Genomic DNA, 17,600 nt, shown 5'->3' with positions numbered 1-17,600 from the left:
TTTGTGGTTTGCGCAATGAGGCAAACCATTGCGCAAACCGACAATCACCAACGTCTGATTTTTGATAATGTGACTCGTGTGATAACTAAAAAGTGTTTCCATTGCAGTTTTGCTAAATAAACCAATTTTGATGTGACCAAAAAAAACCAACCTTATCTTACGTCAAACTTGTAATATTTTTTTTCCTTTTGAAATTGTCATGTTTCCATTAAGCAAATGTATGTCCGAAATGTCAAATTGTAAATTATATGGTCAGTGGAAATTTACTGCATCTGGCTTCATGTCTCCTGTCATGATGTAAAAGTCGGATAAATGCGATGTGACTGTTCAGACTGTAGACGCTTTGAAAACAATCAGAATCATATAATAATAATAGTATTTTTCAAACAAGTACTACAAAGTGCTTCAAACAAAAAAAAAACATTAATTAAAACAACACAATGAATGAAACAAGAAACACAAAAAAATGTACCAAATCAATTAAGATATATATGACAAAGTGAAATATTAAAAATACGAAAGAAATTCAAATATTAAAAGCCTTAACATACAAGTCAATTTTAACTAATGATTTCTAAAAAAGACAATGGAGAAGACAAAAGGCCTTTATAATATTTATTTCTAGGATCTGATTCAGTTGCACATAACAGAGTTTGACGCAGATCAAAGTTTTTGGCGAGTAAAAAGATATTAGGACTTGGGACTCACTTTTTCTGCTTTGTGAATGTAGCCTTCAGTTTATTTGACATGCTGAGCATTAAGAGCCTTGTTGATCATACGGTTCTAATAGTTTTATGTATGCTACATTTTCGTGACATTCTCATTTTTAATTGGATAATTCAACAACACTTGGAAGTGGCCCGTTTGGACCAGAATGATGTCAGTTTTTTTTCTCCCAACAAATAAATAAATAAGTAGGAGTGAGTCGGTTCTGAATACATGTGCAGTGCTTTAAAATGTGTTTTATGAATTATGGATTTGATTCAGTGGTTTGATAAATATGACCCCCATTACTGCGCTGACCCTGTAACTGATCCTGCATTGAGAGCTGCTCTCTCTTCTGAAACAGAAGCTTAACCAGCGCGCTCTTTAACAGTCCTCATTACGATGCGTGCTGCAGAATTTACAAGTTCTCCTGAGGGACAGCTACAGAGCGTTCCTCTGCTCCAGATGTGTTGGAATCTGCTGACATTGGCACAGACACAGGACCATGTATCGACCCCGACAATCACCTAGCCTCACCTAAAGTGTAATGCAAATGAAATGAGAGAAAAACAAGCGTTCACATGGAACTGACAGAAGGAAACAGATGAAACAGAGGAGCATGTGAACGCTGCGGATGTGACTCCTGCAGCAGGCGGTGACACTGGTGGGCGTTTGAGTGAAAGACGACATAAGAAGTGTATGAAACAGCACATCAGTCATCCACAGGTGGAGCTGCGCGGGTGGTGCCAGCTCATTTGATGGGATGCTGCTGCTACTGAGCAGAGGGGAACTGACCTTCAGGCACTTTGAGATCCAACAAGGAGAGGTAAAATGGAAACCTCTCTTTGGGAGGAGGTCCTTTCTTCATAGAACATTCCACCAAATTACAGGAAAATTTACTTTTCATGTAACAGAACAGACATAAAACAGGATGGGACAGATTAATACTGAAAAAAACAAACAAACTAGTGAAGGTTGACTTACTTTGTAATATAACCCGCATTTACTTTATTTAGCTATACATTCAAAGTTTCCATTCGATGCGTCAAAGCAAAACAAAGGAATGTGTTCCTCTTTAAATAGCACAGCTCACCCAGTGTGATTCAAAGTGCTTTCTAGAAAAACAAAAAACAAAAAAACACACACACTGCTCCGAAATGCAAATGAAGCCCCAGCAAAAGGAAACATACCTACAGAAACCAGCATGAATACGGACACTGGGTTTAGAACAGGGGTGTCAGACTCATGTTTTATTTTTGGCCATATGAGGATCACAAATATTTTCAAAGGCAGAACGTGTCAGCCCAGACCCTCTGGATGAAGCAAAGCGTGAAACAAAGGTTTTCACCAGATTAGTGACTCGCCCTTATGCATCACATAGAATACAAACCCACCTCTTGTGCTGTCGGCTACTACTTTGATAAACATGGGAGTCTGTGAGAACAGAATTAGCCTCATGGTAAATCTCTAGAGATGGAAATCTTTAGACAATCTCTGTCTGTTTCTATTTCATTAGATTTCAGAAGGCTAAAATAAAATCAGTTATTCACATAACAGATTTGTTCATCAGTTCAACATTATTCATATGTTTTGGAAGAAACACCTCAACATGGTGGCTGCAGCAGGCTGGAGGCTGTTTTTAACCCCGAGGCTCTACTGTGGCAACATATAAGGTCTTCTACGGAGCACGTCGCATTCCAGTTCAGAGGGGAGGAGGAAATCAATCTTTTCACAGATCACTTGCCTCATGTTGTTCTGTCACACAGTTTTAACAAATACATAAAAAAACATATTCTGTATCAGGGTTACATACTACAGCTTTAAATGGTTTAAGGTCAAGAAACCAACAAAGTGAACTCCTATGTCTCCTTAAGATTTACTATTTCAATGGAAATGGAAACAAACTTTATAAGCCAGTTACATTCAATAAATAAATAAAAAGCTACTTCTGCATGTGTGAGATTGTTGGCTCACAACGGAAGCAAGCCGACCTTGTCATACATGTAGAAACAGAGCGGGAATGTTTCTGTTTCAGTTCTGGCTGTACACAAGGTAATGACAGACATGGAAATCTGTGTACACAGGGGCAGGCTCAGACATGGCGCTCTTCTTTCAGATGACAGAAGCCTCTTTCCTTTTCTTTTAGACTTCTACTCCTCTACTGGTGGCAAGGTTAGTTCAGGTGAAAACAGAAATTCATGGAGAGAGTCGTACTCTGTGCTGTAATTTTGTTTAGGTTGCTAAACTAGTTTAGCTTAGGAACTTTAATAAAGTGTAGCCTGAGGCGATTCTCACTGAAACAGGAAGAATGACATACATGTTGGGGAAAAAAACACTCTACACATGCTTTCCACAAGAAAAGGTTTGTTGTTTTCTGTCTCTGAGCTGTTTGTGTCCTGAAGATTCCCTGAAAATCTGATTTTGTCTTAATGTGCAAACTCCTTCCCTGATGACATTTTTCTATTGCAGGGGTCATGTGAATTCTATCTGGGTTTATAATGAGATCCAGATAGACAATCCAATCACTCATTGGATTGTATTTTGCTGAAGAATGTCACTAACACCACTTCATGTTTGATGATCAAACTCTAAAGTCCCTAATAAGATTATGCTCTGTCATGTAAATCACTGTACAAATGTAAAAGTAGAAGAAACAGAAAAACAGTGGTTTTCAGGGGCAACAGTCAGTCTATCACCATGATGAATCTTAGAAACATTTATCCGCTTGACCTTATAAAATTTAGGGGATTTATCAGATTGTGAGGACTGTCTTGCAAAAATAGGTTTGGCAATTTATGAAAAAATGCTAAAAGGCAAGTATTAACTAAATTAATTTAGATTAAAATGACCAAATCGAGGCGCAGCTTGATTATCAGGAAATAGTCAAATAATTCTCAGTCTCAGTTATTGTTTATGAATACCTGCCTGAGGAGGATTAGGTATTAAATACAGTAGATGAAGGATTAAGTTCAGATCTGACATTCTTGAACAGCATAAATATATAAATTCTCTCCAAAAAATTAAAAGTTTACTAACAAACGTAATTCACCCTCTACTTGAAATACTTCACTTAACAAACTCACTATGATAGTAACACTCAACTGAGCTACTAAGTTAAAATGAAATAAATAATGAATATTAATAATCTACCAAAAAATAAAACAGTAGAAGTGAACAATTAGAATAAAACCAATAAATAAATGATGCATTGATGTCACAGTTCAGTGTGAACTGTTTGGTTTGGGAACTTCAGCATCCAATCTTTGCTCTTCACAGATGATGTGGTTCTGTTGACTTCTTCAATCTATGACCTTCAGCATGTGGTAGGAGTCCACAGCTAAGAGGAAAGTGTGGACTCTTAGCTTTCCTCTAAAGCTAAGAGCCTGTGGTTCCTGATTGAATAAAACATGGATTGCTCCATCTTGGTTGGGCGTCAATCCCTCAAGGTGAGGAGTTCAAGTGTCTTGGTATCTTCTTTATGAATGATTTTAGGGTAGAATGGGGGACAGGCAGATGGATTAGGAGTTCATCTCCAGTAACGCGGGCGCTGTACCACTCTGCTGTTGATGAGCCAAAAATCAAGCTCCTCATTTATTGTCCTCATTAAAATAACTAATGTCTCCTGACAGTCATGGTGAAGGCACTCTTAGAAATATTCTGCCATATTTACACTGAGTGACATGAGATGTGATGTGGTTTCAGCATTAGTGCTGAGCTGTTTGTGTCAGCTACCTCCCATGTTATGTTAGAGTAGAATAAAGGGGAATTCCCACCATCTCCATTAAGTCTGCTTTAATTCAACTCCAGTTTGTTTGTCTACAAAGGCATATTGGAGGAGTGAATGCACAATTGAGCCCTGATGCAGACCAAGAAAGTGAACTGTGGTTCACCTACCAGCTTAGCTGTAGGTTTGGTTGAAGTGGACTTAGGTGCAGTTAGAATGCACATGTGAACGCCAAGCAGACCGAAGACCGCTCCAAAAGCAGAAAGTGGACTGCAGCGCGGTCGATTCCCTAAATGGTTCTTAGTGCAGCGCCCCTACAGGTGAGGGGGAAACAGGTTTTTCAAAAGGTTTGGTTCATTTCACACAGAGCAGTGTGAAAGAGAACCACACCAGCTGAAAATGTAACTAATGTTTTTTCCATAATCGAACCGAGTCTACTGAGTTCCTCTAAATCTAGACTAAAAACCCACCTGCTGAGTTGCTTTTGAAACAATCAGTGAAACATTAATCAACATTCTGATGAGTAAAGATGGCACCTAATAAAATATAATGCTTCAATTGCTGATTGTGTGTTATATGATTTTATATTTTTATGATGTAAAACACTTTGATCTGATCCTTGTTGTTGAAAAGTGCTATACAAATAAACTTGATTGATTGATTGATTGAGTCAATCAATCAATCAATCAATCTGATAGTAGTTGTGTCTGATAGTCTGGTAGTCTACCAGACTATCAGACATGTTAGTCTGATAGTCTATAATACTACATCAAAATAAGGTTTAAGATAATTATTTTACCAATATTCCAATTTCACTTCTGTAATGGTAAATGAAATTGGGTGTAAAAAGAGTTTTAATATAAAAAAATCTGACATTTTATTTGATCTTGAATAAGTTCTTGAAAATAAGTTAAATCTCTCACTTTGTTTCGTCAGATTGTGAAGTTTTCTACACAGAAGACAGACATATTTTTTTCAGCTGCATATAAAGCAGGACGTTTGTAAAACAACAGAACATGTTGTGACCAAATTCTGATCAAAGAGCAGAACCAGATGTAAGGATTCTGCTGCGATGAGCACGGGATTGTTGATCTGCTTCAGGGTTCAACATTTAACAACTATACTGTGTCACAATCACAGAGAAACAGTCTGTTCCAGATGGCCACATGTTAGCCTCACATTTCTATTTACAAAGCAATCGACTCAGTCAGTGTTGTTGTGTGAAACATATGTTCCACGTCCCAGCCCCCAAGGTCAGTCTTCACAGTTGTCAGATGTCTATGTATGTGACAGTCCAAGTCAGGAGTTGTTGGGGCAGTGCTGATGTAAAAGCTGTGAAACAGTTGAAGAGAGCAGGAACAATGGCTGTGGCAGCTGACGCCTCAACATGGTGGCTGCAGCAGGCTGGAGGCTGTTTTTAACCCCGAGGCTCTACTGTGGCAACATATAAGGTCTTCTACGGAGCACGTCGCATTCCAGTTCAGAGGGGAGGAGGAAATCAATCTTTTCACAGATCACTTGCCTCATGTTGTTCTGTCACACAGTTTTAACAAATACATAAAAAAACATATTCTGTATCAGGGTTACATACTACAGCTTTAAATGGTTTAAGGTCAAGAAACCAACAAAGTGAACTCCTATGTCTCCTTAAGATTTACTATTTCAATGGAAATGGAAACAAACTTTATAAGCCAGTTACATTCAATTAGTAGCTGCCTCAGTGTTTAAGTGATGTGTGTTCAAGCTGCAGTATGTAACTTTTAGTAAAAAAAAAAAAGAAGCTTTTTTACATATTTATTAAAATTATTTTTATTAGACTGATTATCTATGAAAAAAATCAATCTCCTCTGCCTTCTTAGCCTGTTGGTGTTTGAAGCAGCAAATATTGTTGATAGGGGAGCTTATGCTGTCATACAGTCTGTTACACAGATTGTATGACAATGTAGACAGAACAATGTCTACACCGTCGTACAATCTGTGTAACTCTAAGCCAGGCTGTTTCACTGCATGAAATGGAGCGCATTATTCACTAGACTTCCTCTCAAACCAACTTCTGGAAACAAAAAGGAATTTGGGTTAAAAAGCAAGCCCCCCTTAAAAATAATAAATTCCAATCTTTACTGTCTGCATAGTTGAAAGTTCAGCAGCACATCTTTCATGAGAAGAATTTCCTTTTCCTCGCTGTTCCTCTGCCGCTGCTCAGCGAGAAAACACCCAGAACGCTCACTGAGCTCGACTCGGCCAAGCCACATATTAGCTTCATCTGAAGGAATCTTCAGAGCCGAGCGGCCATCTCCTGCCTGTCTCCCCTCCTACAGTTTTAAAGTGAGCATACACACCAGAAATTTCCAAAGATCATGTGTTATTCTTTTTTTTTTATGTATAAAAACATCAGACATATAAAGAATGCTGTACTTTTTTGACACAAGAAAAAGACATTAGACAAATAGCTCCAAAGTTGCATTGGTGAGTTTGTTTTTTTATTTATAAAGAAATCAATGTCGTGTGTGCTTATATAAGATTTTTTTCTATAAATATAAAATGTCCTCTTCATAGCAAAGGTAACGAAAATTACTTCAAAGCCGTGACAACTGTAGGTACGTCAAGACAAAGAAAGAGTTCTTAGGAATCGGAAGCACCGTGTGGAAGAGAATCCGACAAGGATACGCAGTCTCTGCGTGCAGGGGTGTGTGTGTGTGTGTGTGAGTGGCCACTCTGCATTTCAATACAACGCTTCCTTTCTGCAGTGGAAGACATGCAAGCTGCTGGCTGCGCTTCAGTCCTGCATTGCAGCCATGTTCTCCACAATCTGCACCTCACCGACAGGCCTTTGAACACCAACTCAAACATTCAGCTTCCAAGTAAAAAACAAGGTTACATATTCATGGATCTCCCCCATCCCTCATCCCGACCCTGATCCCTCCATCACAGCACCCTGTTCAGCCTCGGAGACCCACTATCCTGTGGACAACACACATCTCCATAAACTGTCAGAATATTATTTTCCATGCTGGATTAATAAAAGTCCTGGCGTTTATGTCCCTCTAATGCATCATCATGAGGCGCCCACAGCCTTTCACTTTGACCCAGAACGTTTTCAGAGCCTCGTTACCCACAAAATAACGCAGATTACATCCTGCAAGGCCAGCTGCATCAATAATTCTGCTTGGATTTACCTCCTTATGAATTAAAATTGCATCTAGCACATCTAACATTTTTCTATCATTTTTAGCTAATTTTGTTCTTATGTCAAGTACTGTAAAGACCCAGAAAGACTTCACTAAAAGATCCAAAATACAGAAAATGCATGGTTTACTTTTTTCCCCCTCTAAAAATAGTTATTATGAAACCACTCCATATTAATTTTCTTTAGATGTTCTGCTAATTATTTGTACAACTGTCAAAAATCTCCAGAGTTTGACAGATATCTGATCATTTCACACCTGTGAGTAAAACCTGCTGCTTTTTCTCTTTAAATGAGTTTTGCAGATAAATTTAAAGCATCTGCTGCTTTTTGATTTAATTTTGTCAAAACATATTAATGCTCTAATTTTGAGCTGTGGAGGAACAGATGATCTACATCTGTAAATGATCAGGTTTAATTATATTAAATTGTTAACTAATTTGAGTCATTTCACACCATCACCAGTTTGAACCCTTATTTTGGACCAACACAATCCCACTTTTGTCCATCCAAATTCAGCTTCACACTTAATGCCATTTTGTACTTGATAACTGTTTGCATCATTTATGGTGATACATGGTCAAAAAACTCTCAAATCACACATGTACCTTCGTTGAATCGTATATCCTCCTCTGAAATCTTTACTTTAGGCCTGCAGCTAGGGGCTATTTTAGTAATTGATTATTCTATCAATTATTCAGCCAAATAATGGATTAATCAGATAAAAACTGGCACATTCTGCAGATTTTATCTTTTTAATACAATACGAAATGCAAGTAAAATATTTCAATTAATTTTAGAAATAAGGAAATAAATACTTACTGCATAAAATGCAGTAATAGCATTCCTTTAGTGAATACTTGATCATTTAGGGCAAAGGATGAATCGGCAGCTAAAGAAAATCCTTCAAACATTGACATGAGGAAAGCTCAGGCCTTTCAGCTGGATTGAACATCCATACAGTGCAGGCCTGACCTGATGTTATTTATTAAGATTAATAACTGGATAGCAAGAGTTGGTTGGAAATGTTTTTTTTTCTTTTTTTTTTAACCTGAAACTGCCACTTGATTTTTATGTTAAACATATTCAGACAGAAATAGTTTTAATTTTAAATTAAAAATGGCTATTTACTGCTCTGAATATGTTATTCATTTAGGAAATGGTCTACGAGTCTGTACATTCCACTTGAACGATTAATTGATAACTTAATTAGTTGATCATTATTTCAATAGTCGATTTAACCTGATTAATCCTATTAATCGCTTCCAGCCCTATGTTTCTTTATTCTCATTTATTTTGGTGGTTAACCCCATTTGAGCCAGTTGACTCAATAAAATGGGTCACATAATGACTAAATAACTTTTTGCATATCTTTTTTAATTAGAACAGCTCCACCACATTTCCTTTGATGGCCCGATTTATCACCAGTTGAAAAAGTTCCACAACAAAGGTTGCAAAAGTTGAAGTTATTAAATGACCAGCAGCTTACTACATTGATCAGTTACTAGCCTCTCGCAGTAAGAAATAAATCAATTGACCACATGATCACTTAAAATCAGCTGAATAATTTCCATTCTGATAATTAATGTAATAAAACAGAGCAATTTTCCTCATAATCCATTTCATTCATGGTCTCGGTGGTGTGTGGTTTTTATTTCCGTTTTGTTTCTTGGTTTTGGTCGGAAGCTTTTGGGGGAGAATATTTCAAATATCTTCCAGTTCCAGTATTAAGTGTTCTTTACTAAATTAAAGTTTATTGATCTTTGAGAGGACAACCTTGCATTATTTTGCCATCATGATTCTATTACATGAAAATAGTCTCAAAACAACTATATTATTGTTTATCATAATAATTCCTAGAGCAATTTATCATCGGCCGAAATTCGCCTTTTATTCTTTAACATTTTTTATAAGTTCCTTGTAGTGACATCTAAAATCCCAAGGTGTCCAAAAAGCTCTTTATTAGGAAAAAAATATTTTAAATGATTCTATTTTTACCTTAAATCTCCTAATCCTAAATCCCCTTGTTTTATTTGACTGTGCTCTGAAGATTATTTTGCTCAGGTTTTCTGTATTATTGTATGGAGGAAGGCATTTGGCACTAAGGACTCCCATATATGCAAAAAAAGAAAAGAAAAGAAAGAGTGAAAACTGTCCTGGTTCAGAGCCAGAGCTCTGCAGCAGAAGCCTTATTTTCCATTTGCATGGCAATAAGAACTTATTTTTTTTACTTTAACAGAGGAATGTTACATCTGCAAGGGCCCATAAAATACACCGTCCATAACCATCTGTCTCACTGACTCACATCCATACCAACACGAGGCCTCAGAAAGCGTAAGCTCGCTTCCTCAGACACAAAGTCCAGCTGGTTAATCAGGATAAGAGGAGGCCACGAGGAAGCACTTGGGTTTCATGGGACTCTGCTTAGAATAGACCCTGCACTCGCTCACAAGTGCTCCACCAACCTACAGACACAAACACTCCGTGTGAAGTACTCCCATGGGTGTCCACAGTAAATCGGGTCATGAGACAGACACCAGGATTCGCAACGGTTAGCTGGCTTTTTGTGATGTTTCTCCAACATATCCAAAGATGAAAAAAGATGGACTATTTTTTTTCAGCCTTTAAATACAAATATATAATTTTTTAAAAATCTCACAAATGTGTATGTACAGTAAAACAGAGCGAAGGTCTCTGGTGGGTCCAAAAACCAGGAGTGAGTTTGAGAAAAGCCCGTCACACTGTGGTTTCGCCCTGTTTGCTGTTGGCCAGTCTCGTGTAAAACCTCCGCCATGAGTTCAGGGTCTTCCCAGACCAGATCCAGAAGCCGGAAGTGATTCCCACTATGAGCGTCATGAGGTACTTGATCATGAAGACAGTGAAGTCCGGGCTCATGTTGGGGTGGTTCTGGATGGGGCACGGCACGGCGTACGTCTTACACGACTGGCTGACCCACGTCCTCTCCCACTGCTCACGGAAGGCCTGCTCATAGAAGTAGCAGGCGATGACGATGGTGGCCGGCACAGTGTAGAGCACGCTGAAGATCCCGATCCGCACCATCAGCTTCTCCAGCTTCTCCGTCTTGGTGCCGTCGTGTTTCATGATGGTCCGAATGCGGAAGAGGGACACGAATCCGGCCAGGAGGAAGGAAGTTCCGATGAACAGATAGACGAAGAGAGGAGCCAGGACGAAGCCTCGCAGGGCGTCCACGCTGTTGATGCCCACAAAGCAGACCCCGCTCAGCACGTCTCCGTCCACCTGGCCCACTGCCAGGATGGTGATGGTCTTTATGGCGGGAACGGCCCAGGCTGCTAGGTGGAAGTACTGGGAGTTAGCCTCGATAGCTTCGTGGCCCCACTTCATCCCGGCTGCCAGGAACCAGGTGAGGGCCAGGATGACCCACCAGATGGAGCTGGCCATGCTGAAGAAGTAGAGCATCATGAAGAGGATGGTGCAGCCCTCCTTCTTGGTGCCCTGCACCACAGTCCTCATCTCTTTCTCAAAGCGATCATTGCAAACCACCTTGTCTTCCAGTAAGAATCCAGCAATGTAGGCGATGGACACCATGGTGTAGCAGCCAGAGAGGAAGACTATGGGCCGCTCTGGGTAGCTGAAGCGCTTCATATCCACCAGGTAGGTCAGAACCGTGAACAGAGTGGAGGCGCAGCACAGGATCGACCAGATTCCGATCCAAATTCGAGCAAATTTCAGCTCCTCCTCGTTGAAGTACATCATCCCGTGAGACTTCTTCAGCTCGCACGGGGCGCCGCAGTTCTCCTGCCCCAGGAAGCGGTAGTTCAGGTAGGGGGGGACGACGAGGGGCCCCGGGCACCTAAACTGACCGTGCGTGGGCTCGGGCGGGGAGCGCGCGGTGGGGTAGTGCCCGGGCCCCTCCGGCTCCGCGCGGTCCGACATGTTCTGGCCCACGCACAGCTCGCCCGCGCCGTGCACCGGGAACTTCTCGCACGCGAGGCTGTCGGGCCACTGGAAGCCGAACTTGTTCATGAGCGCCTCGCAGCCCTGCCGCGCGCGCTCACACAGAGAGCGGCACGGGGGCAGCGCCTGCTCCAGCACCGTGCACACGGGCGCATACATGGAGCAGAGGAAGAACTTTAAATCCGGGGAGCACTGCACCTTCACCAGGGGGTAGAACTGGTGGACCTCCAGTCCCGCGTCTTCCTGGTTCGTGTGGCCCAGCAGGTTCGGCATGATGGTCTCGTTGTAGGCGATGTCCGTGCACAGCGGGATGGAGATCGGCTGGCAGAATCCGTGCTCCGGGATAGACATTCCTCGGTCTCCGTACTGAGCGTTGACCCTGAAGGAGGCGGGCAGGATGAAGGGCAGCAGAGAAACCGCCGTGCGGAGCAGTCCGTGGAGCAGCATGGCGAGGAAGGATCCGCGGCACGACTTTCTGTTTGTTGGGAATAACTTGACGTTCCCTCAGCCTCAGCAGCTTCCCTGAGCGCTTCTTTGTTGCCGAGCTGAACGCAGCGTCTCCCCGCGGTGCTCCTGTCCCCGTCCCTCAGCTTCTCATCCCGCGGCGGGGGAGATAAACGGAACAAAGATCCGCGATCCCCAGCAGCAAACCCGAAGCCTTCATTTAAAATCCTCCTTGGAGCCGAATGAAGAGGTTTCCCTTCCAACGCAGGAGTCTCAGTATTCCGTCTGCACAAGACAGAGTCAGGGCGCCGATCAAACTCTCTCTCTCTCTGTCTGTCTCTCTACCTCCGTCTAGTTGAAGCCAAACGCACGTCAATGCATGTGCAACATCCACCGAGCCCCTTCAAAATAAAAGCTGTTTCACACCCAAGTCCTGCTAGATTTGATGGTTCTCTTACTTATTAAGGATGTTCTCATCAGGAAGCAGTAACAGAAGTACTTATTTGAGCTTCATTTTAAAATACAACATATATAATTGAAAAATATACAGTTTCAAAAAATATTTTTTTTAATGTGGTCAATAATGAGTAAGTAGAAAATAACATTTTTGTGCAATTTTCTTTCCAAAAAGCACACACACAAAATAATAATAATAAAAAAATAGCAAATGTAATTGCATTCCAAAAGAAGCAGCTGACGCTTTGACCATCATGGCTGTTGATGGCACTGTTTCTTCTGTACAGCTCAAAATATTTTTTTTCCACTGCAAACAAGCCTGATTGCTCGATTCTCATCTCAGTCGGTTCTTCTTCTGGGATTTCTCTCATTGAACTCAATTTGTCCCAACAGGAGGCAGAGTTGTGAACCATGACATTGATTTTCTGCACTGTTTTAGAACGAAGCCGTTCAGTCTGTGTTGACTATTCTTCCAAATACTAAGCAATTAAAGTCAGACAAAGGAATGCTTTAGACATTTTATTCCTTGTTAAATTTTCATGGCCCTATAATCCCCATGACTTTGTTTATGGCGCATGCAGTGTTTGGTCAGCTTCACTGAGCCGATGCATTACATAAGTGACTGTTACATGTTAGCAATACATAACAAGACATATACAACTTAACTTATACAAGATGAGCATGAATAAATAAAAGGAAACATTTGGAGAAATAAGTGAAAGTTCCTGAAGTTGGTCAAAGTTAATGTACAAGAACAAGAGTGTAACAGAGAGATCACATGGAATAATGCTAGACGATACTTTCTATCAGTGAGTTCCATAGTAAGAACAATGTTCTGTAGAAACAGGACTGATACAGTAAATCAATTCAAATGTTCCTAAAGCCAATATTGTTATTAGTTTGATGCAGCCAATAGTATCAGTCAACACATAAAATTTTTGAATTATTAAATTAATTTGATGTTTTTTAATTATCATCCCCCACCCCTTATTAGATGTGTGCACAAAACTACACTCGTTAAGAGTCTCTGGAAACAAAAGCCATTCTCTTCACATCTATTTCCTGTTTACTGGTGTCTTACTTTCTCCAGCTTTACAGCTTCCTCTCTGACTCCCTCTCTCTTTTTGTGTGTATATGTCTTTTTTTACCATCTCTCATTTTGTATATTAAATCCATCCATCCATGTTTTATCTGACTGTATCCAGGATCTCATTCCTTTAGTCATGATCTGTGTCTCATGACTACAGCTAAAGGTTGGAATGTAGACAGACTGGTAGAGTGAGCTTCACTTTTTGGTTTTTTTTACCAGAACATTACTGGAGTCCAGGCTTCAATTGCTCTTATCAGTCTCTCCTGCCATCACTTGGGAACCAGGCAAGTTCAGTTTATTCATACAGCAACATTCACACACCAAGCAATCCAAAGTGCATTACGGAAATTAAAAATAAAGCATAAAAACTTTACATTAAAGATGAAAATCGTTAATCGGATGTTTTCCATCCTGATTTAAAGGAAGCAACGATTTCTGGTCCTTTCAGGTTTTCCACAGGTGAGGAGAAAAGAAACGTAACCTGGTGTGGCTCTGGTCCAGGAACCAAGTAAGAAAGGGTTCTACAGAGACCAATTTCTCATATTTTTCTGGTAACTCAGAAGTGTGTTCTGGATCAAAACCAATAGTGCTTTATAGATCAATACAAAGCCCGTCCTTTAAGAGCCAGAGCAGATATTTAAGGACTTTTGTAATTTGATCCACTTTCCTGGTGTTGGTCAGAACTCTAGCAGCAGTGCTTTGTATGCCTGATTAATTCTATACACACACCAGTAAAAGGCAGCACTGCCTTTTACCAGTTTCTTATTTTCTGTCAAGCAATGGATCAAGTAATCATAAGAACATGCTGAGCTGGTCATGTCAGATCTTCATAACTCTACTGAACTTTTTTTTCTAGTAATTTTATGACTTCCTTCTGGTAATATATTTCTTTATCTAACTAACATTATAACTTTATTTTCATAATGAAAAAAAATTCTCTTAGTTTTGCCTCTGCCACCGTTTTCTCCTCACTGTTACAGACTTCTCCAGCTCCGCCAGCTGTCTACTGTTTACACCAGTGTATAGCAGGCTCCTTCTTCTACTGAGTTTCACAGGCAGCCTGTTGGTTATTTTGAGCACTGCTGCCACCTAGTGACTGGAGCCTTGTTTAGTAGTCAAGCATGAAAACACGATAAACTCCTCCTTTGTCTCACGCCTCCTCTGGGTTCCTTCCAGAACCTTCTCAGTGTTTGCTAGAGTTCTGTCCCATTCTTCCTGACAGAACTGGCTTACCTCAGTCAGGTTTCTGGGTCGCCTCGCTGCCACATGACTTTACAGATCTACCTGCCAATGCTCTGGAGGACTGAGGTCAGAGCTTGGTGGCCTCACCAAACCGAGGACTTTACTGTCATTAGGCCACTTTACAATCACTTGGACTGTATGCTGAAGACCAATCTGATCCTGAGCTTTAACTCCTTGACTGATGTCTTAGATGTTGCTTCAATATTTTCACATGATGTTCTTTCCTCATGATGCCATCTATTTTATGAAGTGCTCCTGTAGCAAAAAAAAGCCCCACAGGATGATGCTGCCACTCCCATAATTTGAAGTTAGGATGACACAAGCATTCCCTTTTCCTCCAAATGTAACGACGGCCATGATGGCCAAACAGTTAAATTCTAGTTTCATCTACTCACAGGACATGTCTCCAAAAATCAAGATCTTTGTCCGTGTGTAAGTCTGCAAATTGTAAGTTGGCTTTTCAGGTTTTTCTTTTTTTTTTGTTGCAGTAAGCCTTCTTCCTGGCTAAATGACCTTTCAGTCCATGTCAGTACATATCACATTTGGATAATGACACTGTTGTCTTCACATCATCTTCGCAAAGTCTTTGGTTTTTTGTTCTGGGGTCAATCTGCACATTTTGGACCGAAAGACATTCATCTTTTGGTCTCCTTCCTGATTATATGGTTTTTGGACAACCCCATCAAGTCCATCCTGGTTGAACAGAAGAACGCAGCAACTGGAAGCATCTGCAACCTGTTACCAGGATCAACCAGGCTAGAGCTGCTCCATGATTCTGATCCTGATATTTTGTCTTAATTTCTTTTGAAACACACATCTGAAATACACCAGAAAGCAGTGTGTTTCAGGTGTGGCCTTAAAAATGTTCTTGCTACGTTTTCTGGCACTTAGCAAATAAGGATGATTTGGTAATTCTAACTGACCTAAAAAAGAGAAGCTTGATCTGATTTAACTTCAGATGGCGAAAGAACAACATGTCTGTCTTTATTTTGTGTATATAAATATTTGGTTTCAACTGTACATACAAACAGTGTGCACATTTAGAATGAGTTTAGTTACAGCTTAGTAACAAGCTCTATCAGAAATTACATTGTGATTTAAAACAAATATTATTGTGTTATTTTCAGAATAACAGTTTACATGAGAGATGTTAAAGGAGGAGAAGTGTTATAGGTTGCTCATAAACTTAACAGGGCGTTTCAACAGGCACCACTTGCCCTGGTACGCTTTGAAATTTTCCAGTTGGGAATTTTCCACTGAAGCAAGGAAGGCGTGCAGGACGGCTGCACTGCTCACAGCTCAACCCAGTGTGAGAGCTCCTGTCTCCTGTCACTTTAAGATCATGATGCCATTTCATGTAATGAGCCTTTGCACCAGGATGCTCAGAACCACACAGCAAAGAAAAATCAGACAAAAGATGGAGAATACATGAGTCTATTCATGCACAGAGAAGAGACGAACCACACCTTCATCTGTCTGCCAGAGACAGAGGAGATCTACATGCTAACAGAGGAATGCTAGTTTTTACTTGGACTCCACATGTAGAGGAGATGCAGCTTAACCTGCGTCATTGACACCAGCTGGGCTCTGTCAGAGGGATCATAGCTACATGACATAGCCTACATGTAAGGAGTGATGTGCAGATTTCAGAGAAATATTTGTACCTTTACTAATGTCTATAATGTACCTGTTATCAAATGTTTTACTCTCTTTGTTTTTCTTTCCTATAGAAAGTACTCCTGGTACTGTATTTTTGTTTCCTTTGGTTGTTCTGAACCAACAGTAACACATGGCTGGTCATTACGAGCCTGGTTCTGATGGAAGTTTCTTTATCTTAAAAAATGGTGTTCCTTTCCATTGTTGTCCCATGCTTGCTCAGACTGAGGGATTACTGAAGTGAACAACACGACGCAGTCAGCTGGACTTCCTTAGACATCTGGCTTAAGTCGTGCATGTTGGAAACGTCTTCATCAAGACGTCTTTTAATGTCCAAATGATACTGAAAAGGGAAATGTGGGAAAATGTCTTATTAAAAATATAGAAGAGACATCTGTGTCATATTTCAATGTGCAAAAGACGTCAGCATGAAAGAGTCTGTTGGTGTCTAAAAGGAATGATCTCTGAAGATAAACAGAAAAGACTGATTTTCTAGCCACTTAACCTATAGCCAAACAGATCGCTGATGGTTTTATAAAATGTCTCTTTGTTCAGTTTGATGACTTCACTTATAAATAAACGTGCAAGAAATAAAAAAAATAAAAATGATGTGTTGGAAAATTATAAATGGAGAAGTTTAAACAAATGTACCGTTTAGATGATACCGTCTTCATCTCATCGATTTGAACTTTTCTTTTTTTATGAGTGCCCAACATTCAACTTCAATGAGAAATCAGAACAAATGCTGATTTGTGTTAGTTTGTATTTATCAGCTGGGTTACACTGGAACCACATGGGGTTAACATTAACTATAAGGGTCCAAATACATTCTTGCTTCACAGAGCCAGACCACATTGAAATCCCAGTGATAAGTGAAGCTAGCAGATGCTCCTTGCTAACATGAAGAGAGTTTGTTTGAAAACATTTTCTGGACTGTCCAACAGTCAGAACAGAGACATAGAGAGACAAAAATCAAAACTGTAGATCCACACAAATTGTAAAAGTTTGTTTTTTGGAGCACTACTAAACAGCTGCAGATTTGAAAATCCTCAACTATACATGAGGACAGCTTATTTAAATATGATTACACTCTGTCAAGGTTTCATAATGTATTAGATGATGACCTGAATTTGAATGAGGTTGGAGTGGAGAACTGGCTATAA

The 17,600-nt window shown here is 40.2% G+C and overlaps 1 protein-coding gene and 1 long non-coding RNA gene across 2 annotated transcripts; both read right to left on the bottom strand.

Annotated features, from left to right (window-relative positions):
* Window positions 1-1,680: 1,680 nt before the first annotated feature.
* On the bottom strand, window positions 1,681-2,627 carry LOC114144821 (uncharacterized). The gene is made up of 2 exons (XR_003595547.1): window positions 2,100-2,627; window positions 1,681-2,064 (listed from the first exon to the last, which is right to left on the bottom strand). It is a non-coding gene; the product is annotated as an uncharacterized LOC114144821 (long non-coding RNA).
* Window positions 2,628-6,883: 4,256 nt separating this feature from the next.
* On the bottom strand, window positions 6,884-12,400 carry fzd1 (frizzled class receptor 1). Its single transcript, XM_028018017.1, has one exon. It carries the CDS (start codon window positions 11,994-11,996, stop codon window positions 10,350-10,352), a length of 1,647 nt encoding a protein of 548 aa, XP_027873818.1. The 5' UTR covers window positions 11,997-12,400; the 3' UTR covers window positions 6,884-10,349.
* Window positions 12,401-17,600: the final 5,200 nt, after the last annotated feature.

The sequence above is a fragment of the Xiphophorus couchianus genome, chromosome 5 (assembly GCF_001444195.1).
Source record: "Xiphophorus couchianus chromosome 5, X_couchianus-1.0, whole genome shotgun sequence".
Taxonomy (NCBI): Eukaryota; Metazoa; Chordata; class Actinopteri; order Cyprinodontiformes; family Poeciliidae; genus Xiphophorus; species Xiphophorus couchianus.
Note: the sequence above shows the minus strand (reverse complement) of the source record. Positions and strands in the feature narration are given on the sequence as shown.